Genomic DNA, 27,979 nt, shown 5'->3' on the forward strand with positions numbered 1-27,979 from the left:
GGTGACGATTCTCGAGATCGAAGGGCCCAACAGGAGCTCAGCCTCGATCGGAGGATGCGTGCTTGACGGGTTGCGGTCGCGTATTATATGCGCTCGGTGGATGCATTTGACTCCCGAGAAAGCGGCCGCCTAGCGGCGGCGCCTGAACTAGCGCCGGCGCTCACGCCCACGCTGGCGCCCGCGGCTTGCCTGCGCGCTCGCGCGCGCGCGTATGTTGGTGGCGGATTTTGGTTCGCCACATGACCCCCTTGGTTGTCTTAAAGTCCTTGGAATCGGACTGGTGGACGTGATATTCGTCCGCTTCTCGTCCGTTTCTCGTTGGATACCTTGGGTGTCTGTTCTGTTGTGCTCTGATTTTGTTCCGTTTCTTCTGGTTCCAAAATGTAAGCGGGTTTTAGTCTATCGATTGACACATTGATGGCTCGCCCGTTGATGAGGATTTTAAACGTTTTTTCTCCTCTGTTTAGGACCTTGTATGGTCCGTCGTACGGCGGTTGTAGCGTTTTCGTCGGCGCGTCATGTCGTAAGAAAACTTGTTGTGTCGTGGCTAAGTCTTTAAATACAAACGTGGCTTTTTGTCCGTGCCTTCTTACTCTTGGTTGCAGGCTTTTCATTGCTTTCTTCAGGTCCTTTACGAATCTTTCCGAAGTGTCTGTTTCGCTGTCGGCTTCGTTGAGAAACTGTCCTGGTAACCGAATTGGTTCTCCGTAGATCATTTCCGCCGGTGTTGCTTGTATGTCCTCTTTCCACGCGGCCCTGATGCCCATTAAAACGACTGGGAGTATCTCCGCCCATGCTTCGGTTTGGTGGCTCTTTATGGCTGCCTTTAACTGCCGGTGGAGCCTCTCTACCATCCCATTGGCTGCTGGATGGTACGCTGTGGTATGGAGATGAGTGGACCCAGTTAGTTTTGTTAGCTTCTTGAATAGCTCGGACTCGAATTGTCGTCCTTGGTCTGTAGTGATCCTTGTTGGTGTTCCGAATCTTGCTATCCAATTTGTGAAAAGCTGTCTGGCTACTGTTTCGGCCGTAATGTCGGGAACAGGAATTGCTTCCGGCCATCTCGTGAAGCGGTCTATGATTGTCAAGCAATATTTGTATCCAAGCGATGTTGGCATGGGTCCGACCAGGTCCATGTGTATGTGCTGGAATCTTTTCGTCGGTCCTAGAAAATTCCCCGTTGGCGTGACTGTGTGTCTGTGTACCTTGGCTTTTTGGCATTGCAGACATGTTCGTGCCCACGCTCGGCAGTCCCGTTGGATGTTAGGCCATATGTATTTCTGTCTGACCAATCTCTCCGTTGCTCTAATGCCGGGGTGCGATAGTCCATGCAGTGCTTGGAATACTTGCTTTCTAAACGGTTCCGTTACGTAGGGACGCGCTGTCTGTGTTGATGTGTCGCAATACAGTTTGATTTCAGTCCCGGGTATCGGAATTTCCGTTAGTTTGAGTGACGACTGTATGCTGCCGTCAAGCAACTGTTGAAGTTCAGGATCTTCTTTCTGTGACTTTGCCATTTCTTCGAAGTCAGGCGCTTTCTGTATAGCCTCTACTCGAGATAATGCGTCAGCGACTACGTTGTCCTTGCCGGCCACGTGTCGGATGTCTGTTGAAAATTGACCGATGAAATCCAGGTGTCGCGCTTGCCGTGGGGAACTGCGCAATGGATCTTGCTGGAATGCGTAAACCAGCGGTTTGTGATCCGTGAAGATGGTAAACTTCCGGCCTTCCAACAAGTGCCGAAAGTACTTCACCGCTGCGTAGATTGCCAAAAGTTCCCTGTCGTACGGACTGTATTTCACTTGAGCTTGGTTGAGTTTCTTGCTCATGAATGCTAACGGTTGCTGGTTTCCGTCGACTTCCTGGTGCACCACCGCTCCTAATGCTGTGTCTGAGGCATCGGTGGTTAATGTGATTGTTGCTTCTGCTTTCGGATGGGCCAATAGCGTTGCCTTTGCTAGACTATCTTTGCAAAGTTGAAACGCTTGTTCCAGTTGAGGGGTCCATTCTATCGGAGTTTTCCCTTTTTGTTTTGGTCCTTGCAGTACGTCGTGCAGTTTTGCCTGGTCGTTTGCTGCTCCTGGGATAAACCTTCTGTAGAAGTTTAAGGTGCCTAAGAATTGCCTCATCTGCTTGATGTTCTCAGGTCTTTTGTAGTCCTTGATTGCTTGGACTTTCTCTGGCAATGGTTGCGTGCCCTCTGCGGACACCATGTATCCCAAAAACTTGACCTCTGTGGCTCCAAAAGTGCACTTGGCAGGGTTTATTTGAATGCCGTATGCATCGAGGCGACGAAATAGCTCCTCTAAATGTTTTCTGTGCTCCTCCTCGTTGCTGGAGGCGACGAGGATGTCGTCGATGTAGGCGTAACAGAAATCTAGGCCGTGCAGTACCTCATTGATGAACCTCTGGAATGTCTGTGCGGCGTTGCGTAACCCGAAAGGCATGTACCGAAACTCGAATAACCCGAAAGGCGTCGTGATCGCCGTCTTGGGAATGTCCTCCGGGTGCACTGGAATTTGATTGTACGCTCGGACCAAGTCTAGCGTGGAGAACAGTGTTTTTCCTTCGAGGCCTTGCGTGAAATCCTCTATGTGAGGAATCGGGTATTGATCTGGTACCGTTCTTGCGTTCAGTTTTCTGTAGTCTCCGCACGGTCTCCAAGTGTTTCCTTTCTTCGGAGCCATGTGGAGTGGCGCGGCCCATGGGCTCTTAGAAGGTTGTATAATCCCTTCTTCCAGAAGAAGATTAAATTCCGCTTTTGCTGCCTTAAGCTTTTCAGGCGTTAACCTTCGTGGCCGGCTTGCTTCTGGTGGTCCAGCCGTGGTTTTGATGTAATGCACGGTAGAGTGTGGCTGCTTCTTTTGGTAAGTACCCGAGCTCTGCGTGATCTTCGGGAACTGTGACAAAAGTAGGTGGTACGGAGTGCTTCCAATTATGGACTTGACCGAGGGTAGGTTTGTTCCTCTTGTCGCTCCGTCTGTTCGTAGTCCCGTTTTTGCGTCCACTAGTTGGCCTCTTCGTACGTCTGGCAAGAGGTGAAAATGTGCTAGGAAATCGGAACCAATTATTGGTGTAGTTACATCTGCCACGATGAATCGCCACAGGAAGTCTCGGCGTAAACCAAGGTCGGGTCTTATCGTCAGGTCGCCGTAGGTTCGTATAGCGGAACCGTTTGCTGCAAATAGTTCTCCCGCGCTGACTAGCCGTCGGCCGTGAACCAGAGTTCGAGGGAAAACGCAGACGTCTGACCCGGTGTCGATCAAGTATCTTGTTTTGGTGCTGCCGTCTGTGACGAATAAGCGGCAAGGTTTCGGGCTGGAGCCGTTTGCCGCTACCAACGACTGCCCATCTAGTTTTCCTCACTTTTCTTGAACTCGCACGGCTGTGTGCACTTCTTAGCTTTGTCCTTGAATCGCTTGTGGTAGAAGCACACGTTACCCTCTTTCGCTTTCTTTTTGCTGCGGCTCTGGGAACGGTCACGTTTCTGGCTTTTTTCCGTTGACCGTGATAATCGCCCGCTTAGATTTGCTACTTGCTTAGTGAGTTCCTTGACTTGTTGCTCGAGCGTTGGAGTTGCAGGTTGTAGGCTAGCGACTCCTGCAGCTCTGTTGGCGACCTCGTGGATGCGGTCGGCCTGCTCGGCTACTACCTCGAGATTATCTGCCGTTCGGGTAGCTAGAATGGCTTGCAGTTGTGACGGCAGTCTGCCCATCCACAGGGTTCGTAGCAACTGGTCTGGGATGGCGGAGTTTGCGAGGGCTTGTAGGTGTCGTAGGAATTGTGATGGCCTACGATCTCCTATCTCTTCGTGTTCGAGTAGCTGTCGGATCTGTTGCTCTTGCGAAATCGAAAGTCTTTGTATGAGGGCCTTTTTTAAATTTTCATACATGTTCTCCGCAGGGGGCTTCGTAATTAGATCCTTGATTTCCTTGGCGTGCTTTGTTTCGATGTGGGACAATACGTAAGCGTATTTCGTACTGTCCTGCGTTATGCCTCCTAGCATAAACTGGCCTTCCAGCTGAGCAAACCATAGTTCGGGCTCGTCGGCCCAAAACGGAGGTATTTTGAGTGCTACTCGGTGGATGTGCGGACGTTCCTCTGTTGCGTTGGTGCCACTACCATGTGCCTCTGTCATGGTGCTGATTTTTGATCACGTCGGGGTCACCAATTTGTGGGGTTGCTTGTGGTATCAGAAGGTTCCACAAATAATTACACGTTATACGTTTACGTGTTCTTTATTGGAATAACTCTTTGTTACAAAGGTATACTTTTCTTTGGTAGTGGCTTAGGCGGCGCCCGGAGGCGCCTAAAAAAGTCGGTCAGTTGCCGAATAGATTTTTTATCAGTTTATCCTTCCGTTTCTTTTTCTCCCGCTTTTCTGCGGGGAGAGATCGCCCTGGCGTGCGAGGACGCGGAGAACGCGGCGAAGGAGCGACTGGGACGACGACGACGCTTCGGAGCTTCTGCGGAGTGCTCGTTGCAGGCTCAGGGGACGTCTGGGTACCGCTGGACGTGGCCGAAGCGGCGGTGGGCGACGTTTGGGTCCCCTGACTCCTTGTTACGGTACACCGGCGGCGAGGGTCGTAGTGTCGTGGTACCTCTATATGCCTCAGCTCCCAAGGAAGGAACGCTATGCCGGAGTCGAGTATGGGAACTCCCTGGCACTCGTCTGGACAGACGCACCCCGGACAGTCCGGGTGCGGGTAAGGACCGGGACGGTCCCGTCGGAGACGTCGACGAGGCAGTTTGACGTGCCACGAAGCTCTTCGACCAAAAGATTGAGGGCCCTGGAGGGAGCGCACCTCGTGTTACACCAAGAGCGAGGGCCCGTGCAGGAGCGCACCTCGGGTGATACCAAGGGAGAGGGCCCGTGAAGGAGCGCACCTCTGGGTACACCAAGAGCGAGGGCCCGTAAAGGAGCGCACCTCAGGTGACGATTCTCGAGATCGAAGGGCCCAACAGGAGCTCAGCCTCGATCGGAGGATGCGTGCTTGACGGGTTGCGGTCGCGTATAATATGCGCTCGGTGGATGCATTTGACTCCCGAGAAAGCGGCCGCCTAGCGGCGGCGCCTGAACTAGCGCCGGCGTTCACGCCCACGCTGGCGCCCGCGGCTTGCCTGCGCGCTCGCGCGCGCGCGTATGTTGGTGGCGGATTTTGGTTCGCCACAATAACAATCAAAGTACGGAATTTTTGAGTAAAACTTTTTTGCGAATTTCTCAAATATCTCTGTGTTTTTATAGCCCCCAGAAGAGTTCTAACTTTTATCATAACAGATCGAATCGCTAAAGTGCAAGACGAATGAGTTATATGAGTCAAAGTTTGAAATTTTTGTGTAAAATTGGTTTTTTTCCGAATTTCTCCAATATCTCTGTGTTCTGATAGCCCACAGAAGAGTTGGAACTTTTATCACGATGTATCGAATTGTTGAAGTGAAAAAGGGAAGACTTATATCAGTCAATATCCGAAATTTTTGAGTAAAATTTTTTTTGCGAATTTCTTTATTATCTCTGTGTTCTCATAGTCCCGAGAGGAGTTCTAACTTTTATCATTATGGATCAAATCGTTAAAGTGAAACGCGAAAGATTTATATCAAAGTACGAAATTTTTGAGTAAAACTGTTTTGCAAATTTCTCAAATATCTCTGTGTTTTTATAGCCCCCAGAAGAGTTCTAACTTTTATCATAATAGATCGAATCGCTAAAGTGCAAGACGAAAGAATTATATCAGTCAAAGTTCGAAATTTTTGAGTAAAATTGGTTTTTTTCCGAATTTCTCCAATATCTCTGTGTTCTGATAGCCCACAGAAGACTTGTAACTTTTATTACGATGTATCGAATTGTTGAAGTGAAAAAGGTAAGACTTATATCAGTCAAATTTCGAAATTTTTGCATAAAATTTTTTTTGCGAATTTCTTTAATATCTCTGTGTTCTCATAGCCCCGAGAAGAGTTCTAACTTTTATCATTATGGATCAAATCGTTAAAATGAAAAACCAAAGATTTATATCAATCAAAGTACTAAATTTTTGAGTAAAATTTTTTGCGAATTTCTCAAATATCTCTGTGTTTTTATAGCCCCCAGAAGAGTTCTAACTTTTATCATAATAGATCGAATAGCTAAAGTGCAAGACGAAAGAGTTATATCAGTCAAAGTTCGAAATTTTTGAGTAAAATTGGTTTTTTTCCGAATTTCTCCAATATCTCTGTGTTCTGATAGCCCACAGAAGAGTTGTAACTTTTATCACGATGTATCGAATTGTTGAAGTGAAAAAGGGAAGACTTATATCAGTCAAATTACGAAATTTTTGAGTAAAATTTTTTTTGCGAATTTCTTTATCATCTCTGTGTTCTCATAGCCCCGAGGAGAGTTCTAACTTTTATCATTATGGATCAAATCGTTAAAGTGAAAAACGAAAGAGTTATATCAATCAAAGATTGAAATTTTTGAGTAAAACTATTTTGCGAATTTCTCAAATATCTCTGTGTTTTTAAAGCCACCAGGAGAGTTTTAACTTTTATCATAATAGATCGAATCGCTAAAGTGCAAGATAAAAGGGTTAGATCTGTCAAAGTTTGAAATTTTTGAGTAAAATTGGTTTTTTTCCGAATTTTTCCAATATCTCTGTGTTCTGATTGCCCACAGAAGAGTTGTAACTTTTATCACGATGTATCGAATTTTTGAAGTGAAAAAGGGAAGACTTATATCAGTCAAATTTCGAAATTTTTGAGTGAAATTTTTTTTGCGAATTTCTTTAATATCTCTGTGTTCTCATAGCCCCGAGAAGAGTTCTAACTTTTATCATTATGGATCAAATCGCTAAAGTGAGAAACGAAAGAGTTATATCAATCAAAGTACTAAATTTTTGAGTAAAACCTTTTTGCGAATTTCTCAAATATCTCTGTGTTTTGATAGCCCCCAGAAGAGTTCTAACTTTTAGCATAATGGATCGAATCGTTAAAGTGAAAGACGAAAGAGTTATATCAGTCAAAGTTCGAAATTTTTGAGTAAAATTGGTTTATTTCCGAATTTCTCTAATATCTCTGTGTTCTGATAGCCCACAGAAGAGTTACAACTTTTATCATGATGTATCGAATCGCTGAAGTGAAAAAGGAAAGACTTATATCAGTCAAAGTTCGAAATTTTTGAGTAAAATTTTTTTTGCGTATTTCTCCAATATCTCTGTGTTCTGATAGCCCCGAGACGAGTTCTAACTTTTATCATAATGGATCAAATCGTTAAAGTGAAAAACGAAAGAGTTATATCAGTCAAAGTATGAAATTTTTAAGTAAAATTGATTTTTTTCAGAATTTATCTAATATCTCTGTGTTCTGGTAGCCCACAGAAAAGTTATAACTTTTATCATGATGTATCGAATCGCTGAAGTGAAAAAGGAAAGACTTATATCAATCAAATTTCGAAATATTTGAGTAAAATTTTTTTTGCCAATTTCTCCAATATTTCTGTGTTCTGATAGCCCCCAGAAGACTTCTAACTTTTATCATGATGGATCGAATCGCTAAAGTGAGAAACGAAAGATTTATATCAGTCAAAGTTCAAAATTTTTGAGTAAAATTTTTTTGCCTATTTTTCCAATATTTTTGTGTTCTGATAGCCCGCAGAAGAGTTCTAACTTTTATCATGATGGATCGAATCGTTAAAGTGAAAAACGAAAGAGTTATGTCAGTCAAAGTTCGAAATTTTTGAGTAAAATTTTTTTTGCTACTTTCTCCAATATCTCTGTGTTCTGATAGCCCCCAGAAGAGTTCTAACTTTTATCATGATGGATCGAATGGCTAAAGTGAAAATCAGAAGAATTATATCAGTCAAAGTTCGAAATTTTGAGTAAAATTTTTTTTGTGAATTTCTCTTTTCGAAAGTCGAAAGGCTTATATCAGTCAAAGTTCGAAACGTTTTAGTAAAATTTTTTTGCCAGTTTCTACAATGTTTCTGATAGCCCCCAGAAGATTTCTAACTCTTATCATGACGGATCGAATCGCTAAAGTGAAAAACGAAAGACTTATATCAGTCAAATTTCGAAATTTTTGAGTAAAACTTTTTTTGCCAATTTCTCCAATATTTCCGTGTTCTGATAGCCCACAGAAGATTTCTAACTTTTATCATGATGGATCGAATCGCTAAAGTGAAAGACGAAAGAGTTATATCAGTCAAAGTTCGAAATTTTTTAGTAAAACTTTTCTTGCGAATTTCTCCAATATCTCTGTGTTCTGATATCCCCCAAAAGAGTTCTAACTTTTATAATGATGGATCGAATCGCTAAAGTGAAAAACGAAAGACTTATATCAGTCAAATTTCGAAATACATGAGTAAAATTTTTTTTGCCAATTTCTCCAATATTTCTGGGTTCTGATAGCCCCCAGAAGACGTCTAAATTTTATCATGATGGATCCAATCGCAAAAGTGAGAAACGAAAGAGTTATGTCAGTCAAAGTTCGACATTTTTGAGTAAAATTCTTTTTGCCAATTTCTCCAACATTTCTGGTTTCTGATAGCCCCCAGAAGAGTTCTAACTTTTATCATGATGGATCGAATCGCTAAAGTAAAAAACGAAAGACATGTATCAGTCAAAATTCGAAATTTTTGATCCAAAATTTTTTTTGCGAATTTCACCAATATCTGTGTGTTCTGGTAGCCCCCAGAAGAGTTCTAACTTTTATCAAGATGGATCGAATCGCTAAAGTGAAAAACGAAAGACTTATATCAATCAAAGTTCGAAATTTTTGAGTAAAATTTTTTTTGCCGATTTCTCCAATATTTCTGGGTTTTGATAGCCCACAGAAGATTTCTAACTTTTATCATGATAGATCGAATCGCTAAAGTAAAAAACGAAAGGTTTATATCAGTCAAAGTTCGAAATTATTGAGTAAAATTTTTTTGTGAAATTCCCTTTTCGAAAATCGAAAGACTTATATAAGTCTAATTTCGAAATTTTTGAGTAAAATTTTTTTTGCTTATTTCGCCAATATTTCCGAGTTCTGATAGCCCATGGAAGAGTGCTAACTTTTATCATGATGGATCGAATCGCTAAAGTGAAAAACGAAAGACTTATATCAGTTAAATTTCGAAATTTTTGAGTAAAACTTTTTTTGCCAATTTCTCCAATATTTCCGTGTTCTGATGGCCCACAGAAGATTTCTAACTTTTATCATGATGGATCGAATCGCTAAAGTGAAAAACGAAAGTGTTATATCAGTCAAAGTTCGAAATTTTGAGTAAAACTTTTTTTGCGAATATCTCCAATATCTCTGTGTTCTGATAGCCCCCAGAAGAGTTCTAACTTTTATCATGATGGATCGAATCGCTAAAGTGAAAAACGAAAGGTTTATATCAGTCAAAGTTCGAAATTTTGAGTAAAATTTTTTTTGTGAATTTCTCTTTTCGAAAATCGAAAGGCTTATATTAGTCAAAGTTCAAAGTTTTTGAGTAAAATTTTTTTGCCAGTTTCTCCAATATTTCTGTGTTCTGATAGCCCCCAGGAAGAGTTCTAACTTTTATCATGATGGATCGAATCGCTAAAGTGAAAAACGAAAGACTTATATCAGTCAAATTTCGAAATACTTGAGTAAAATTTTTTTTGCCAATTTCTCCAATATTTCTGGGTTCTGATAGCCCCCAGAAGAAGTCTAACTTTTATCATGATGGATCCAATCGCTAAAGTGAAAAACGAAAGTGTTATGTCAGTCAAAGTTCGACATATTTGAGTAAAACTTTTTTTGCCAATTTCTCCAATATTTCTGGTTTCTTATATCCCCCAGAAGAGTTCTAACTTTTATCATGATGGATCGAATCGCTAAAGTAAAAAACGAAAGACATATATCAGTCAAAGTTCGAAATTTTTGAGTAAAATTTTTTTTGCGAATTTCTCCAATATCTCTGTGTTCTGGTAGCCCCAAGAAGAGTTCTAACTTTTATCATGATGGATCGAATCGCTAAAGTGAAAAACGAAAGACTTATATCAGTCAAATTTCGAAATTTTTGAGTAAAATTTTTTTTGCCAATTTCTCCAATATTTCTGGGTTCTGATAGCCCACAGAAGATTTCTAACTTTTATCATGATAGATCGAATCGCTAAAGTAAAAAACGAAAGACATATCAGTCAAAGTTCGAAATCTTTGAGTAAATTTTTTTTGTTAATTTCTCTTTTCGAAAATCGAAAGACTTATATCAGTCAAAGTGCATAATTTTTGAGTAAAATTTTTTTGCGAATTTCTCCAACATCTCTGTGTTCTGGTAGCCCCCAGAAGAGTTCTAACTTTTATCATGATGGATCGAATCGTTAAAGTGAAAATCGAAAGACTTATATCAGTCAAAGTTCAAAATTTTTGAGTAAAATTTTTTTACGAATTTCTCCTATATCTCTGTGTTCTGATAGCCCCCAGAAGAGTTCTAACTTTTATCATGATGGATCGAATCGTTAAAGTGAAAATCGAAAGACTTATATCAGTCAAAGTTCGAAATTTTTGAGTAAAATTTTTTTTGCGAATTACTCCAATATCTCTGTGTTCTGATAGCCCACAGAAGAGTTCTAACTTTTATCATGATGGATCGAATCGCTAAAGTGAAAAAAGAAAGACTTATATCAGTCAAAGTTCGAAATTTTTGAGTAAAATTTTTTTTGCCAATTTCTCCAATATTTCTGGTTTCTGATAGCCCCCAGAAGAGTTCTAACTTTTATCATGATGGATCGAATCGCTAAAGTAAAAAACGAAAGACATATATCAGTCAAAGTTCGAAATCTTTGAGTAAAATTTTTTTTGTGAATTTCTCTTTTCGAAAATCGAAAGACTTATATCAAAGTACGAAATTTTTGAGTAATATTTTTTTTTCAATTTCTCCAATATTTATGTGTTCTGATAGCCCCCGAAGAGTTCTAACTTTTATCATGATGGATCGAATCGTTAAAGTGAAAATCGAAAGACTTATATCAGTCAAAGTTCGAAACTTTTGAGTAAAATTTTTTTGCCAGTTTCTACAATGTTTCTGTGTTCTGATAGCCCCCTGAAGATTTCTAACTTTTATCATCATGGATCGAATCGCTAAAGTGAAAAACGAAAGAGTTATATCAGTCAAAGTTCGAAATTTTTGAGTAAAATTTTTTTTGCCAATTTCTCCAATATTTCTGGGTTCTGATAGCCCCCAGAAGAGTTCTAACTTTTATCATGATGGATCAAATCGCTAAAGTAAAAAACGAAAGACATATATCAGTCAAAGTTCGAAATCTTTGAGTAAAATTTTTTTTGTGAATTTCTCTTTTCGAAAATCGAAAAACTTATATCAGTCAAAGTACGAAATATTTGAGTTAAATTTTTTTTGCCAATTTCTCCAATATTTATGTGTTCTGATAGCCCCCGAAGAGTTCTAACTTTTATCATGATGCATCGAATCGCTAAAGTGAAAAACGAAAGACTTATATCAGTCAAATTTCGAAATACTTGAGTAAAATTTTTTTTGCCAATTTCTCCAATATTTCTGGGTTCTGATAGCCCCCAGAATAGGTCTAACTTTTATCATGATGTATCGAATCGCTAAAGTGAAAAACGAAAGACTGATATCAGTCAAAGTTCGAAATTTTTGAGTAATATTTTTTTTGCGATTTTCTCCAATATCTTTGTGTTCTGAGAGCCCCCAGAAGAGTTCTAACTTTTATCATGATGGATCGAACCGCTAAAGTGAAAAGCGAAAGAGTTATATGAGTCAAAGTCCGAAATTTTTGAGTAAAACTTTTTTGCGAATTTCTCCAATATCTTTGTGTTCTGGTAGCCCCCAGAAGATTTCTAACTTTTATCATGATGGATCGAATCGCTAAAGTGAAAAACGAAAGACTTGTTAATAGGCTTGTTTTCTATTCCTGCACTAGACTGCACTGGAACGTTCCTTCTTGTTTTCACTAACTTTCAAATATATATCTATTTCACTTTAAGTGTACACTATTTCATAGCGTTTTTCACTGAGAAAATTAGTACGCACTAAGGCCGGTATTCGTAGTCGATTCTTATATTTAAGATCATCTTAAGTATCATCTTAAGATGCCATCAACCAATCAGAGAGCCGTATTAGCATCTTAAGACGTTACTTAAGACGATTTTGAAATAAGAATCGACTATGAATACCGGCCTAAGTGTGCACTCGCCGCTGGCAATTGGACGTTTCAGTTCGCGCGATGACGGTGCCAACGGAAACGCCCAATTACCTGCAGCAAATGCACATTCAGTGCGCACTAATTTTCCCAATGAAAAACGCTATCAGGGAGTTCAGGAACAGAAAACAAACGGAATAACGTAAAAAGTGTAAAGTAACTAGGCGGAAGCTAATGTTCCAGTAAAACGATATCATTGGTCGGCGCAAGTTACGCTTACGCAAGTTACGCCCCATGTGACGGCACTCTCAAGTAGACCGCAACGGATAAACGCGCGGGAGATGCATTCGCGAAGTTGCGTGGTCGCCTTTACTCAACGGGGAGTTTTCGATTGTGACATTGGCGGCATTAGAGTGGTGTCAATTTAATATGAAAAACGGATAATGAGAGAAATGTGAATGATGGAATGCTCGAACCGTGTGTAATTAATAAAATTCTCATTGAGGAATCAATTTTGTCACCGGACTCGCACAATCTACAACACGCCGGAATATCGAAGATGTTGATCTACGATGTACTGCACAAAGAGAAGGTATATCACGCTGTCGCCAACGATCTCAGGAGCCTTGGAGTCAAGTATCGCTTCAAAAAGAGCATGCTTAAGAGCGAAAGGGCCGAGGCGTGCAAGGACATCTCCAAGAAGGTCTTCAAGATCCCTCTGTTTTATCAAGCTTTGGACATTGTCAACTTGTCATCTGGCGCGATAGTTCACGTGCCTGTATTTGTGATTCAAGCCGCGACATTCCTGGAAGAGCATGTCACACAAGAGGGTTTGTTCAGAAAAGCTGGCTCCCAAGCGCGACAGAAGGAATTGATATCCCGCCTCGACAACGGCGGCAGTTTAGGCGACAAGAATCACGCGGTTGACATTGCTAATTGCCTGAAATCCTTCTTCCGCGATTTGCCAGAGCCGTTGATCCCATATGTGTACCATGACCTGTTTGTGCACTGCGCGTTGCTTAAAAGCCACCGGGTGCAGGCATTGCTGTTAGCGTGTACCCTGCTACCACCATATCACTTAAATACCTTGGCATTCTTCATGGAGTTCTTGAAAAAGGTTTCCATGTATGAGAAGCAGAACAAGATGAGTGTGGAAAACTTAGCAAAAGTCATTGGACCAAATATCATGCCTCTGCAAGAAATGTCCATGTCGGCTGTGCAGAATAGATTACAAATGCACCTAACTATTGTCAAGGTAATGTAAGTTTTATAGACAACAAATTATATGATAAAATCAATTGTTACTGAATGTTACAGATTTTGATTGAAAATTCAGAAAATATTGGTATCCTTCCGCCTCATATTGTTCAGAGTATTTCTACTGAAACAAGTGGCAGCACGGACAATGGATTGGATTCATTTGAGCTACATCTAAAGCATAAAAAGAAGAAACATCGTAGTGGAAGTCTTACGCGTAAGTTGTATTTAAGTAGTTTTAATTTTTATCTAACAGAGGTAAGACCAGATGAGAATGCTTTTTTAAAATTAGATTTATTGCAAAAGATAGCTCTTTGTGCATATTAAAAAGTTCTATGTTTTAGCTTTAAATACTGCTTATTTTTCCAAAAATCCAAAATAAAAATTATATAAATAATAATAAGTAAAATTAGGACAAATAAAATTGTAAAATAAAGATGAAAAGACACTACTATCATTTAGCAATGATCTTAGTGTCTAATAATATTTTTTTATGTGAATTTTTACAATTACCACTTGTGTTAACTGTACACTGATTATTTATTGGTATTTGAAACAGTTACAACTTACTGAAGCTGGAATATATAATATAACAAATTAAATTGATGAACAAATAATTCAATAATATTTTAATGCTAACAAACATCTTTAATAAAAATTATATAGATATAAAAATTTTGTAGTAATCAGATTTATAAACTACTTGATAAAATAAATAGACTTTAGGAAATGGTGGAAAAAAGGTATTACAATGTTCTAAGACCAATTGACTTTTGTTACATATAAATACAATTTAGATTGATGTGAACCTAGGCTGTTTGAGTACTAGTTGACATTGTCCATTACATTGTCAAAATAGTGACAAAATGTATTAAGCTAAACTGTAATTATATCTAGCAATGGGAAAAGGTAAATAACTTTCTAGAATAACATAATTCTTAAATTATTTCTTCTTTTTCTTTAGATTTATCATCTTATTAAATTAATCAATCCGATGCTTTTAAAAGTTTTCTTTATTGTTAACTTTTTGGAAACTAAGGAGTGTCTGCAGTTGAGGATTTCAAATTTTTAATATAGGCAGAAAAAATTACCTTCTACAACAAACTACATTTTAAAATTGCATTTCCAATTTTGGGTCTTTTTTTATAAATATATATATGTAACTTATATATTTATACATAAACTTTATTGAAACTTATAATGTTAATTAAAAGATTAATATAAGATTAAGATAACATTTAATATTGTTATATCTATTAAATGTAATTTGTTGTCTATAATGTTATTAAGATCATATTTAATCTTTTACAGTTTTTCTTATTGTTTTACATATATAACATTTTATATTTGTACATATTGTATAACATGCTTTGCACACTTGATGAATGTTTTACATAGGAATGTTTAATGGCTTGAAGAAGATGGTTGGGAAAAATGCAGATGACGCACCTAATGTTAATCATCCACAGTGCCTTGTACATCCAACACAGTTAAATACGGTTTCTAACAAATTTACCAAAAAACGAAAAGTGGTTGAAAGGGAATATCCTCCAAGCATAAAGAAAAAGTAATGAAATTATACTTATGCCATATTTTCTATCCTTTTCTCATTGTTTTGTTTTATTTATTATTTTTTTTAATATTTAATTTAAAACAAAATAATAATGAATTTATTCTAGATAATGTATGTTTTAGGAGAATGGCTGATAAATTGGATAAATCAAAGAAACTAAGACTGAGTTTAGATAAATTTGTACCTAAGAATAAGCAAGTAAGTACATCAGTTTCTATACTTTGATATATAGAATAAAAAATCCACTTAAATCAATCAATAAGTCTTAACCCTCAGCTACTATATTGGATTTAATATTTTGCCACACATGGGTGTGTCACCTGATCAATTGCGTATATCTCAGTACCTAATCCATAGAATTTGAATAATTTTTTCTTTAATTGATACGCCAGAAGGTGAAGAAAAAGACTAAATAGGTGCGAAAATCGAGAAGTTAAATATCGAAACATTCAGAAGAGAAGAAGTGAACGATTTATGAATGCCAAGTATTTTTGTAAAACAGCCCGGATGTACGGCACCCAGTGTGTTAACTGAGGGTTAAAAGATTATGAAATTGTAATTATTAAGTAGAATTGTACGTCTTATATTTTATAATTATAATACTTTCAGAAGAACGTTGATGGTAACTTGTCAGATTCATATACGGGTAATTACAAAATGTGTAATGAAAGACGTTGGAGTTCAGTAAGCAATTCTTTTGATACGGACAAAATATGTGAATTCAGCGAAGAAATATCAAATCTGAGATTAATGAAATATGATAAACCATCAAATAATGATTTTCGCCAAGAATTTAATGATGTATTCATTAATGCCACTGTGGATTTATCAGACGATGGTGGCGAGCAAGTCTTGCTTGTTAATGAAAGTCGTCGTAGAAGTGATGAACAATGGCGTTTGAATGTAAGCACAAGTTCAAGAAAATTGGATGCTACGGACGAGAGTGATAACATATGCTTGTTGACGCCTGAGGAAAAGACCGATTCAGAAGAATTTGATACATTTCTTCCAAGCAGTGACGTAATATCTTTATCGAGTGATCACTGTGAAGAAGATTACGTCAGAATCCGTAAAAGTGAATACGAAGACATAAAAAATCGAGTCTCTGCTATTGAATCACGTATTTCTCAAGAATTTGGATGTATATACAATGAGAAGAATGATATAACTACACATTCATTAAATAAGATACAGACAGCGTATGAAAAAACATTAGAAGAGGCTAGCATCGAGAATACTCTGACAAGCGACTATCTGGCAAAAAGATTGAGTAAAGAACTAAAAATTAGAAGATCTGGGGAGCATAAAATAATAAGATCTCCTAGCGCAAGAAAAATTGGATCGTTAAGAAGACGTTCTCAAGAGAAAATTGCGAGGTAATTGGATCATACTTAAACTCTTACAATTATTTTAATGTAAACAACAATTATATACATTAAAAAATTTTTAAAGTATATAAATTTTTTAAGTATATAAATTTTTAATAAAATATATAGAGTATTTTATTATATTTACATTTGCTACAAAATAACTCAAAAAAAACCAAATTTTTTAATTAAAATTTTTTTAATCATTAAAATTATGTAATATTATTTTTAAATGCGATTTTGGTGTAACGTCTAATTGTAGAGAAATGAAAGTGTTATCTCTTCACTCAGTATACTTAGTATCAGTTTTTTTTTGCAGACAACTCAAAAATTATAATTTTTTAGTTATAGCTGATGTATAAAATCTTTTTTTATTATATATAAAATAATATCTTTTAATATATATAAACCTTTTTTTGCTACGAATGTAAGTAGTGCAGCGAAAAATTTAAATTTGAAACATTTTATTAACTTGACTTTTGACCTCTTTACAGTCAACTGATTTATTCATTTTGTCTCGGCGAAACTAAGATCCTTGAATATCTATTGGCAAAAACAAAATTTAAAAAAATTAAGCTGAAAACTCTTGTAAATGGATGGACAAATGGACAGACATCCAAACTAATACTATAAAATTATAAAATAGTTTGCTACGCTGCACTATTTAATAAAAAGTTCAAGTAGTATATAAAAATATAATTATAAAATTATTGTTCTAAAAATCATTGTTTTAATGTTTGCAGCAAACGTGTTAGAAGAACTGCATCACGGCATACATCTCCAGAATTTAACTTACAACATCACATTCAACTTGAAAGACAAGTAAACGTTTATCCGGTTGAAAAACAATCGATTTATTCTAGTAAATATTTGGAACAATCTCATTCTACGGAAAAATGTAATGAAGATATTTCTAACAATATGAGAGATGAAATAGCCTGTTTACATAATCAAATTAACACATTGATTTCTCGTTCAAACGATCAACGCAAGATTTCAAACAATAGCGACTTGGATCTTTCTGGATTTAAAGATCTGTACTTGAATAACCATACCACAACATCTGTGCGTAGAGCGTCATCTTTTCATGGAAAAGATTTTGTGGATAACTCATCTTACTTTGATAAAAAGATCGATGAGTTGAAAAAGGTGAACAGTCATCAAAATATAGCCTTAAATAATGATTGTTTACAAAGAGATAAGACTGCTTTTGAGGGCTCGAACAAGATATCTTGGAAGGATGCAGATAAATATTTTAAATCGGTATCCCGAACAAACACACCCGCTCCACAGACTGGCAGAGCGTCCGTCGCAAAGCTTCGAACGCAAAACGCTGGTATGGTACTGGCCAAAGCAAAATTATTTGATGAATGCACAACGAAAACATCCGAGTTTATATCGAGTAACATATCAAACAGGAAACACTATCGTGACAATACAACTAAACATTCCCCAAAAGTAACAAAAGAAATGAATGCGAGTACTGAGAATTTCAAGGTGTGTAACAGGTCACAAGTCTCTCGAAAGAAGTCCAATAAGGATTCGAAAGGTAAAAATCGTCACGCTACATCATCTCCAAATGTGTCGCCACAAATTAAAATGCAAGCAATGGATATGCCATTAAAATCGTTTCAAAACGAATTAAACGAGCATTATCGTTCCGTGCGAAAATTTGAGTCGCAAACTCAGAAACTCTCGAATAAGGAACCAATTATACATGATACTTTTGCCAAAGATAAAGAGATTAACATTACGCACGACACCAAAATTTATCAGAAAGAAAACATTGCTGTCAAAGGATTGCCGTTAACGAAGGTGCCTGTCAATACAACGCTAGAAAATCCAAATATGTCTCCTTACAAATCAGACATTATCAAAACTCCACATATCAAGCGACCTTTAACGGTAAAAACACCTAAAAGTTCAAAATTAGTGCGTAGACCTCCGGTTGATACACGTAGAACACCATTGAAAGCGACGGCACACCTAGGAACCCCAAAACGTCAGAGCCCTAAAAGTATCTTGAAATCACGAGCTCTCAGTATGTATACGTAACGGGAAGTATAATCATAAGTACATATGTTGAATTAGTCTCATATATAATATACATATGTTATTTTAAGAAACTATAATTTTTATACTTTTATATATATATATATAATCGATATCTTGTGGTGTTTTTAATATATTAAATACTTGTATCAACAAAATATATACAGAAGTTGCTACAAATAGAAATATAGTAAGCAAAACTAATAGTTTATGCTTAAATCTTCAAAATTACTTTAAAAAAGGTGATTTGAAGAATGTTCCTATGGATTACAAATATACCTGTATGATTTAAGAAAATTTACCTTTTTTAAAGGCTAAAACACGTAAATATTATTTGAAATATATTTAAGGCTAGTCATTGCGTATATCTGCGCTCTCATTTATAAATGTATAATCCTCATTCATTGATTCATTGTCATCTAATGACAAATCAAGAGTTACATGCAATATTCATATCATCGTTTGTTAATATGTAATACAAATCGCACAATTGACACTTGACTTGCGACTGTATCTATTACAATGGGACTAATTATATCGTTATTATATTTGCGTACGCTCTCTTGCTTCTTATTTCAGAAGAAAACATCACACAGAGGAAATAACTAAACAAATGTTTATAATTAATATTGCAATGTATTACTAATTAACATTTCACAAAATAAAATATACATATGAATTATACATTACATATAAATTATGTCAAATATGAGTCATAAATATTAATAAATAAAAAAAAAATATCCTAATTAGAATGTATCAAATATTGCTGCAAAAAGTCACAGATAAAATTAAAAAAAAATTATTAAAGGAGAAAAAAGCTCAATTTTAATTAATAAAATAAAAGGTTAATTTTAATTCTTGTTATTATTTCTGAAAATTTAAATAGTGTCCCTGAATTCCAATCTGATCTTCAAATCTGATTTTTCAAATTTTATCTGCGGTTTTCAGCGATCAAGAAGTATGTGATACATTCTTAATTTTATTATTAGTATCCATAAAAATGATTTATATTTTTCATAATTTACGTGATTTTAATTTAACTTATATATATGTTAATATTAAGTACAATATTAGTCTTGATATCAATATTAGTTTGTTTTTCTCTTTAACTCTGTGTATTGCACCCGCTCCCTTTTAAATATCAATGACGTCACTTGTTACCAGTGGCGTAACTAGGAAGAAGTTTCGGGAGGGAGGCTGTACCTTTAATTGGTTACAATTATCACTATAATTAATATTAATTAGGCACATCTATACGGTAAAATTACACTTTGCGTGACCCAGAGCCAACGACGAAGCTCTCGCCTTGCATGTTAACTGTTCCTCGTATTTCTATTTTTGCAGATTTATTTTGTTACTAGAAACGGTCAACTTTTTTATAGAAAACAGGTGCTAAATTTTTGGCAATAATTTAAACGTTTAAAAAAATCATATTTTTTTAAATATTAAAATTAAACTAAATTGAAATTATTAAGAATTTCGGGGGGAGAGCTGCAGCCCCAACAGCCCTCCCCCTTGGCTACACCACTGCTTGTTACAATGTTGCTCTCTCTCTCTAATGAAAGCGAAAAATCATCGCGATCCACGTGGTCAACGGTCGTAGCATGATCGTACGTGTGACCAATCACGTGGCACCGCCTGTCTTTCACAGCTGTCACAACATTACTGGTTGACACTTCGCGTCTTGCCTGATGACGCAACAATCGCGATTAATAATAAATCACGATATCTGTTTGCCTTGTCAAAACGTGCTCGTAAAAAAAAAAGAGAGAAAAGAAGCACGGAGGTACATACGCGCTGTTCGTAAAAAAAGTCGTTTCGTATACGCGGTTCGAAGATTACCGCGATTACCGATATCGTCACGATATCAGCGCCACGCGTTGATACCGAACCGACTCACGGCGAGTAGCGTTGTATGCGTGCGCGCGCGCGTACGTGCGACGATACGTGTTCATCCACACTCCGTTTGTACATACACAGACAGTTCGCTGAGGTGGTGCACGGGATCGTCGAAAACGTGCGATCCGATAAAATTTTCCGTGCGAAGACGCAAGTGTCAGCGATTTCTCCACCTGGGAAACGCAGTGAACGTTCGGGCTGTACGAGAAGGCGCCCGGCACGAAAATGAGGGAGGCCGGGATCATGCTGATCAGCACCGCGCTAACTTGCGTCGTTATCGGCAATGCGTACTATCAGAGAAAACAGTTCTATCCGACTGTCGTTCACATAACTAAATCCAATCCGAGCATGACAGTGAGTTGAGCTTTGTTTTTTTTTTCTTTTGCGTTTAAACGTTAATTTGATAAGCTGCGCGACACGAATGTGTACGCTCCGTTACCGTATCACATATGTATTGTTTTGTGCTCAGGTGATCTACACGCAAGGATTCATTCTTGCATTCATGATAAACGCCTTCCTGCGAAAAATCTTTTTCGGCACCCTGCGTGCTGCCGAGCTTGAGGTGAGCGAGCCCCTCCTCTCTCCGCGCTTCTCCATCGTCGTCGGATTACTCGTAATGTTGCTCTGTTGTTTGCAGCATCTGGTGGAAAAAGTCTGGTATGCCGTGACGGAGACTTGCTTAGCGTTTACAGTGTTCAGGGACGACTTCAGTCCTAAATTCATAGCGTTATTTACTCTCCTCTTGTTCCTAAAGTCGTTTCACTGGCTTGCAGAGGACCGCGTCGATTATGTGAGTTTTATCCATGTGGTGAGGTTTGATCAGAGTATAATGTGACATATCTGTTCATTTTCTCTATCTGCTGATTGTTATTGACATTTGTGTACAGTTACTTAATGGTCTGTTATCTTTTAGATGGAAAGAAGCCCAGTAATAACATGGTTGTTCCATCTCAGAGTCGCTACTTTACTGAGTCTTTTGTTTGCTATCAATCTCACCATGATCAATTATGCCTATAATACGACAGCCACTAAAGGCCCCTCTGTACAACTTGTGTTTGGCTTTGAGTACGCGATTTTGCTGACTGTTGTCTTTAATATCACTGTAAAATATATCTTGCATACTATTGATCTGCAAAGTGAAACTCCATGGGATAACAAACCAGTGTTCCTGTTGTATACAGAACTGATTATTGGCGTATTAAAGGTAATTTATACAAAAAAAATCTTGTATCTAAGTTAACACTACACATAATTTGATAATTTTGTCTCAAATTTTTTTTAAAAACTAATTGTAAAAAACTACACACTGTAATTAATTACAATATTTATATACAATTATTTTAAATAATATATCTTTTAGAAATGTTAAGATATATGTAACTTATTGAAGAATTTTTTATAACAATTTAAGCAAAAAACGCTCAAGATTTAAACAAAAATAAAAGTACAATTAAAGACTAATGAAACTAGAGTCATAGTGCTCAAAACAAATTAATTGGTTATTAACAAAATTTTATTCATAAAATTAATTGAACGTTTTGACTCACTTTGAAGTCATCCTTAGCGTACCAAATAACAAAATTCGAAGTAATTATCTAGCCATCGTCGGTGCAAAGCGTGAGTTACTAATGGATTGTCAAGACCGAAGTGGCAGCTTCATCCATCATATGTGATATCAAAAGAGATGATATGATTTTCTTATAAATGTATATGATTTGTTAATGACCAATTAATTTGTTTTGCGCACTATTACCCATGCTGTATTATCATTAATTAGCTTTTAATTGTACTTGAATTTTTTATACTCATAAAATGAAAACAGAATATTCCATTAATGCTAAATATTGCAGCAATGTCCTGCAGTATTGCTACAGTATTCTGCGTTGTATGAGATATATGTGTGCTTGTATCTTTATCAAATTAACATTTTCTTCCAGGTTTTCCTTTATGTTGCCTTTGTGACCTTAATGATAAAGTTGTTTACATTGCCCTTATTTGCACTGCGTCCTATGTATTATACAATGCGAGACTTCAAGAAAGCATTTCATGATATTGTAATGTCTCGACGAGCTATCAGGAATATGAACACTCTGTATCCAGATGCAACAGCTGAGGAATTGGCTGCTGCTGATAATGTTTGCATTATATGTCGGTGAGTGTTGCAATGAATAAAATTATTATGATTGCGTTTTAAGTCCAACATCTATTATCAGCATGCACTTTATATAATTGAAGAATAGGTTTGATCATTGATATAAAAATATTAATCATCAAAATCCATTCTAACTGAAAAATGGCACTTCTTTTGATTTCTTTTAAAATTATTGTTTTATAATTTGATTGTAACATTTTTTAAAATATTTATTTTAATTTATTGGATAAATAAATTCATTGTTTGTTTAAAAATTAATAATTTTCGAATTTTATCTTATTTAAACATAAAATATATTCAATTAAAAAAAGAAAAAATTTGTATTCCAAATACCATAATGTCATATCTTATATGAAAGCAAATAAGATAATGTGGTCCTTTAAGGGGTCCTTGTGTATAACTAGTGTATATAGTTGTAGTTACAGTGACCAGTCAATCAGATAAAAACATATAAAATATAGCATCAAAACGTTTGCATGCCTATCCAAATAAGAGTTATTTTAAAATATTTCTTGTTAAATATTGATTTTATGCCAGTGCAAAAAATCAATAATATATACAATAATAGTCGTTTAATATTTACGTCACAAGTGAATACTAAGGCTATGTCTAATGCATTATACTTGCAGAGAGGAGATGGTTACAGCCAGTAAAAAATTGCCATGTAATCACATCTTTCATACCGCATGTTTACGTTCCTGGTTTCAACGTCAACAGACATGCCCAACGTGTCGGTTAAATATTTTGAGGCCTACGCCAAACAATGCACCACCTAGACTGCAAAATCCTCCTCAGCCTGTACCGCAGATACCTCCGCAACCTCCACAAGTACCTGGTGTCAACCCTATTGGTACGATTTTGTGTTACTTTTCATAAATAGGCAGGGTTGGAAAAAACACATTACTTAAAAAATAACGCTTTTATTATCGTTATTTGGTTTAAACAGTCATTATTTGTTCTGTTTTAATAATAATGAATCCAGCTGTTATTTTTATCATTATTTTAATTTCCTGTTATGTTTAAATCTTTTCAATTCATGCATCTTTTCAGTGCAAATACATATGGTAATTAGCGTGCTAAAATTGCATATTATATGCAATAAATGCAATTATAAGTTTCATTTATTTTGATATTGATTATACACTTTTTACATATTGAAAAATACTGTTTACTTTTTATTTTATCGTATTTTCTCTGATAGTCATTGTTAGTATTGTTTCTGAAATTGTACAGTGCATATGTAACATGTACTATAGATTTTTTATATTGACAATGAATACTAGAATACATTCTTGTAATAATATTAAGGTGTTCAAAAATTAAAAAATTTTTTTATACAATTTGCGTTTATGAATTACAATTTTAATTTCTATGAAGATGAGTATTATACTAAAAAAATAAAGATATTAATGTAAAGAACTAGAAGAATTATTAGATACATTTAATATAAAAAGCTTGTTATAGAGATTAGTTTGAAGTTGTAAGTTTTAGTATTGATTATTATATTTAATTTGATTATTAAATAATGTAGTTTTAACAGTTAATATCTTATTTTTTAGTATTACAAAAAGCAATGAAAAAAACTAGTTAATTATTACTTTCTAAGTAATTGTAAAAAGTTACTTCTAAAAAAAAAGTAATAATAATAAATTACTTTTATAAAGTAACATTCCAACCTTGTAAACAAGTCTGTTCTCTTTAACTGAACTTTTTGTATATTTCATCTTTTCTCAATTAGAAAAGAAAAACAGAAAAGATAAACCATACAAAAAGTTTTAGGTAAACACAAGCTTCATAAATTTTACACATGAAGTAAATGTTGTCTATTTTTAATCAATTTTTTTATTTAATGTAGGACCACCCTTTCATTTCCCAGTATTTTGGGCTGGATTACCCGCTCCAGGTATGCCGCCACAACAACAACAGCAACAGCAGCAGCAACAACAGCAACAGCAGCAACAACCGCAACAACAGCAACAGCATCAACCTCAAAATAATGCTGGAAGTACTACCCCGCCTCAAAATCCGGTACCCCCTACCGGAAATATTCCGCTTTTCCCACCGCTATTTCCTGTAGTACCATTGCCACCTATTCCCGTACCGCCACCGAATTTAATTGAATTGAGCGAAGAAGAACTCAGAGCGATGGAAGGTAATTTGCGGCAAGCTGTTGAAGCCAGGATACAAACGTTGCAAAGGATTCAGCTTTTGTTAGATGCAGCCAATGCGATGATGAATCAATATCAAACAGCAGCTGCTACCGCTAAGTGAGTAAAATATTCTATAAATAATATACAAGATGTCCGGAAAAGTCGAGTCTAAATTTATACAATGTAAAAAGTTTATATAAACTTATTTCCGAAAATGCTTTATTACTAGATTACGAGAATACTTTATTACTGCTTTGCAACTAGAAGTTATAAATATTAAATTTTATTGATTAATAATTATAACGTTTGAAAATTCTTTCTTCTACAAGAATATAGGCTTCTATTCAGTGACTATTGAACTCTCGAATATCTTTCGAATTTATTATAATTATAACAATTGATAAAAATCTTCGAATGTTTTCAATTATTCATAAAGCATTCGGCCTTAAGTTTATATAAACCTTTTTCACCTACTCAACTTCATTATTAACAGTTATAGAAGCTTGACCCCGACCTTTCTGCACACCTTGCATATCTGTAATATTTGCGTGTAAAACACATATCACTTAAAATTATAGCATTCCTGTGAACAATAATTCTGCAAGCAATATCGACAGTACATCAGATATGTCCACAATGGCAAAACCAGGGCCAAGCGGTACAACAAACACGAATGCTGGAGTTGGTAACGATAGTTCTCAAGTCAAAGTAGAGAACGCTCCTACTCCGACTACTCCGTCGAAGGAAAATACTTCTGCTCCGAGTATATCGAAAGAGGATGCGTCAACAAGTAATGATACTGTAGATTTATCTAGGACTGAATCTTCGAGCGAACAGGAAATGCTGCGCAGACGTAGGTTACAAAAATTTTCACCACCAACAGAATAAACAAAACTTGTGTGATAACTTATGTAACATAATAGTTTTTAAACTTGGTTTATTATCGGCCTCAATTAATGTGAGCGGTTAATAATTGAGGACTGTAAAAGCTAAAGTTTGGATTTTCTAATCGATACGAGAGACAGCCTTGTTGAATGAGATTTCATTCAATCAGTGATTAATTAATAGGTTTTAAGAGCACAGATAGAACTATTTGTAAAGAGATCTCTAGCGATTATCAAATCCAGAATTTTAATAACCGAGACTGAAAGCTTGAGACTCAAATTACAAAAACTGAGGGTATATTACCAACAAATCATAATCATATGAAAAATGATTTTATAGTAATGATTTTTTTCTTTCTTTTTGTAAATTATCAGAATACGGAGTGCAAGAAATTAATTCCATTGACGTAATAATTTCCAGATTTACAAACATGTTTACTTGTATATAATTACAAATTTTCTTGCTTCTCTACGTAATCTTTACAGCCGTGCGAGAGTACGACAAAAGCCGACGAAAACTGACGAGCCGTGCAATTTCTTGTGAAACTATGTGAAACTTTAAAAATTAATTTGATATTCTTTGCATAAAAATGTATTGAGTACCTTTATCCCTAAGCTTTAATATATGAAAATTTCTTATGTACATTTATAATTATATTATCATGTAAATATGCTACATGTGTGTGTTTGTCTCATTCTTTTGTAAAACAAGACAACATACCAACATTGATTTACCTTGAACAAGTACAAGAATTTCTGATAATTAACATATATAATTTATTTACTAATATGTTTCTTCTCTTTTTTAGAGTACATAGTTAAAATATAAAATTATATATTCTAGATATTTATTTTAGAATTAAAAAATGCAGAAAAAAAGAATATACATAAGAAAAGATGTAAAAACATAAACTTTAGCTCAATTTGCATAAATTATTTTGTATTGTTCTCTTCTACTAATACATAAATATTCTTATTAACGCTATTAATGCAAATTGAATGTTTCTAACTTTGGATACCAAATTCCTTCCTATTAAAAAAACTATTTGGTAGTTATTCGAAGAAAAAGGTTATAATTGATTCCATATAAACAAGTAAATTTTCCTTTAAAAGAAAAATTTTTTAAATAAGCTTAATTATATTTAAAATAAAATTTTAATGATCTCTTCAAATAAAATTATTTATAATTCGATTAATCTATGCAAGTTGCTTTAATGTTATACAATTTTAGATAGTGTATAAATATTTGAGTTTAATTTTTTTAAATTATTAATAGCAACGAACGGATATTATTAAAAAAGTAATTCATTGTCAAAAGAAACACTTTCTAATGGATATTTTATTTATTACTTTCTGGACCATATTTTATAAATCTTTCCTCAATAATGAAAAAGTTAAATTTCCCATTTGTCGTGTAATTTCTACAGATGGCTCTATGTCTTAAAGCCTAATAGATCTCCCATATTTCGTTACAATCGGCTTTTTCTGAAAATTTTAAGACTAAGCAGTAAAAATTTTCTTTAGACTAGATAAAAGTATTCTAAAGTCATATACAGATTTACTTGTATGTATCAATATCCATTATGCCACATAAATTTAATATATTAATGTATGTAATATGAAAAAATATTGATTTTTCTGCAATATAAAAACGTTAGATATTTTATATAATTAGGAAATATTTCTCAACATAAAATTCTTTTATTAAATTTCATAATGAAATTAAAGACATATACTAATTTATTCACTTAATTTTCTATTGTCTACAAATATCACAACTAAAAGAAACTTTGTACAAGATAGCCAAGTACTGTAATATCTAATCAACAAGGCTGATTATGTTTGATAAAGAAAGTTTTAGATCCTTACAAGAGAGTTATGAAAAAAATAAATTCATGAAATTTTCTTATTGCTTATTGTTTCTGATATGTCATATCAGATTGTATATGATTGGAGTTTCTATACTTTTCTTAAAGCTTCATACCTAAATTAGAAGATTTTAATTATTTTTTATATGCACTTATTATAAAAAGTTTTTTAAGTTTTAATTCACATAACTTTTACTCCAATTTGTAATTAGTCTTCAGCAAAGATTAAATATACTACATTTTTTTTTTTTTTCCCAAAATAAAGTACAGACAGTTGTTCTTGAAACTTGAATGTTCATGAATTAAAAAAAATTTTTTTATTACTTTAAATAAATGAAAAATATACGCGAGATATCCATTTTTAAGTCAATGATGTAACTTTTTTATATTATTGTACCGCAAGAGTTAATATAATTACATTTTCAAATAAAAAGTGATATTTTAATCAAATTTTTATGAAGATTAAATCTAAAAAAATATCAAATAATTTGCAATTTATTATTTTGAAGTCTTATTATTTTAATACATTTCTCAAACAGTCATTTACTAGCGATTGTCCAGCGACTAGTATGTACAGTGACCCTATTTAATATGGACGGACATGATGGACATCTAATCACTCGCAATGTGACATACTTGTCAATGTCAATGTGACGTTTGATGTACCTGTGGAAAA

The 27,979-nt window shown here is 35.3% G+C and overlaps 3 protein-coding genes across 5 annotated transcripts; 2 read left to right on the plus strand and 1 right to left on the minus strand.

Moving 5' to 3' along the window:
* Nucleotides 1-257: 257 nt before the first annotated feature.
* On the minus strand, nt 258-4,138 carry LOC113004022 (transposon Tf2-1 polyprotein). Its single transcript, XM_026135959.2, has 2 exons — nt 3,367-4,138; nt 258-3,289 (listed from the first exon to the last, which is right to left on the minus strand). Exons 1-2 carry the CDS (start codon nt 4,136-4,138, stop codon nt 258-260), a joined length of 3,804 nt encoding a protein of 1,267 aa, XP_025991744.2.
* Nucleotides 4,139-12,483: 8,345 nt separating this feature from the next.
* On the plus strand, nt 12,484-19,031 carry LOC120360016. Of its 2 annotated transcripts, none has more exons than XM_039459527.1 (6): nt 12,484-13,353; nt 13,416-13,572; nt 14,754-14,922; nt 15,051-15,126; nt 15,541-16,304; nt 17,039-19,031. In XM_039459527.1, the coding sequence occupies exons 1-6, from the start codon at nt 12,565-12,567 to the stop codon at nt 18,348-18,350; spliced, it is 3,267 nt and encodes a 1,088-aa protein (XP_039315461.1). In that variant the 5' UTR covers nt 12,484-12,564; the 3' UTR covers nt 18,351-19,031. The 2 variants fall into 2 exon arrangements, with proteins under 2 accessions (XP_039315461.1, XP_039315460.1); XM_039459526.1 differs by having other exon boundaries at nt 12,485-13,353; nt 15,538-16,304.
* Nucleotides 19,032-20,248: 1,217 nt separating this feature from the next.
* Nucleotides 20,249-26,198, plus strand: LOC120360017 (E3 ubiquitin-protein ligase synoviolin B-like). Of its 2 annotated transcripts, none has more exons than XM_039459528.1 (8): nt 20,249-20,603; nt 20,719-20,811; nt 20,887-21,057; nt 21,163-21,453; nt 22,187-22,401; nt 23,031-23,251; nt 24,257-24,668; nt 25,130-26,198. In XM_039459528.1, the coding sequence occupies exons 1-8, from the start codon at nt 20,475-20,477 to the stop codon at nt 25,437-25,439; spliced, it is 1,842 nt and encodes a 613-aa protein (XP_039315462.1). In that variant the 5' UTR covers nt 20,249-20,474; the 3' UTR covers nt 25,440-26,198. The 2 variants fall into 2 exon arrangements, with proteins under 2 accessions (XP_039315462.1, XP_039315463.1); XM_039459529.1 differs by having other exon boundaries at nt 20,253-20,603; nt 20,887-21,039.
* The last annotated feature ends 1,781 nt before the right edge of the window (nt 26,199-27,979 follow it).

This window comes from Solenopsis invicta, unplaced genomic scaffold (assembly GCF_016802725.1).
Source record: "Solenopsis invicta isolate M01_SB unplaced genomic scaffold, UNIL_Sinv_3.0 scaffold_67, whole genome shotgun sequence".
NCBI lineage: Eukaryota > Metazoa > Arthropoda > Insecta > Hymenoptera > Formicidae > Solenopsis > Solenopsis invicta.

Bases quoted from the DNA above. Each gene is read 5' to 3' on its own strand.
- LOC120360016 (XM_039459526.1), top strand. From the start codon at position 12,565: ATGCTCGAACCGTGTGTAATTAATAAAATTCTCATTGAGGAATCAATT. The intron at 14,923-15,050 runs GTAATGAAATTA...TGTATGTTTTAG, and splicing joins CCTCCAAGCATAAAGAAAAA to GAGAATGGCTGATAAATTGG. The intron at 16,305-17,038 runs GTAATTGGATCA...TAATGTTTGCAG, and splicing joins TCTCAAGAGAAAATTGCGAG to CAAACGTGTTAGAAGAACTG.
- LOC120360017 (XM_039459528.1), top strand. From the start codon at position 20,475: ATGAGGGAGGCCGGGATCATGCTGATCAGCACCGCGCTAACTTGCGTC. The intron at 20,812-20,886 runs GTGAGCGAGCCC...TGTTGTTTGCAG, and splicing joins TGCGTGCTGCCGAGCTTGAG to CATCTGGTGGAAAAAGTCTG. The intron at 21,058-21,162 runs GTGAGGTTTGAT...GTTATCTTTTAG, and splicing joins ATGTGAGTTTTATCCATGTG to ATGGAAAGAAGCCCAGTAAT.
- LOC113004022 (XM_026135959.2), bottom strand. From the start codon at position 4,138: ATGACAGAGGCACATGGTAGTGGCACCAACGCAACAGAGGAACGTCCG. The intron at 3,290-3,366 runs GTGAGGAAAACT...TATTCGTCACAG, and splicing joins GCCGTGCGAGTTCAAGAAAA to ACGGCAGCACCAAAACAAGA.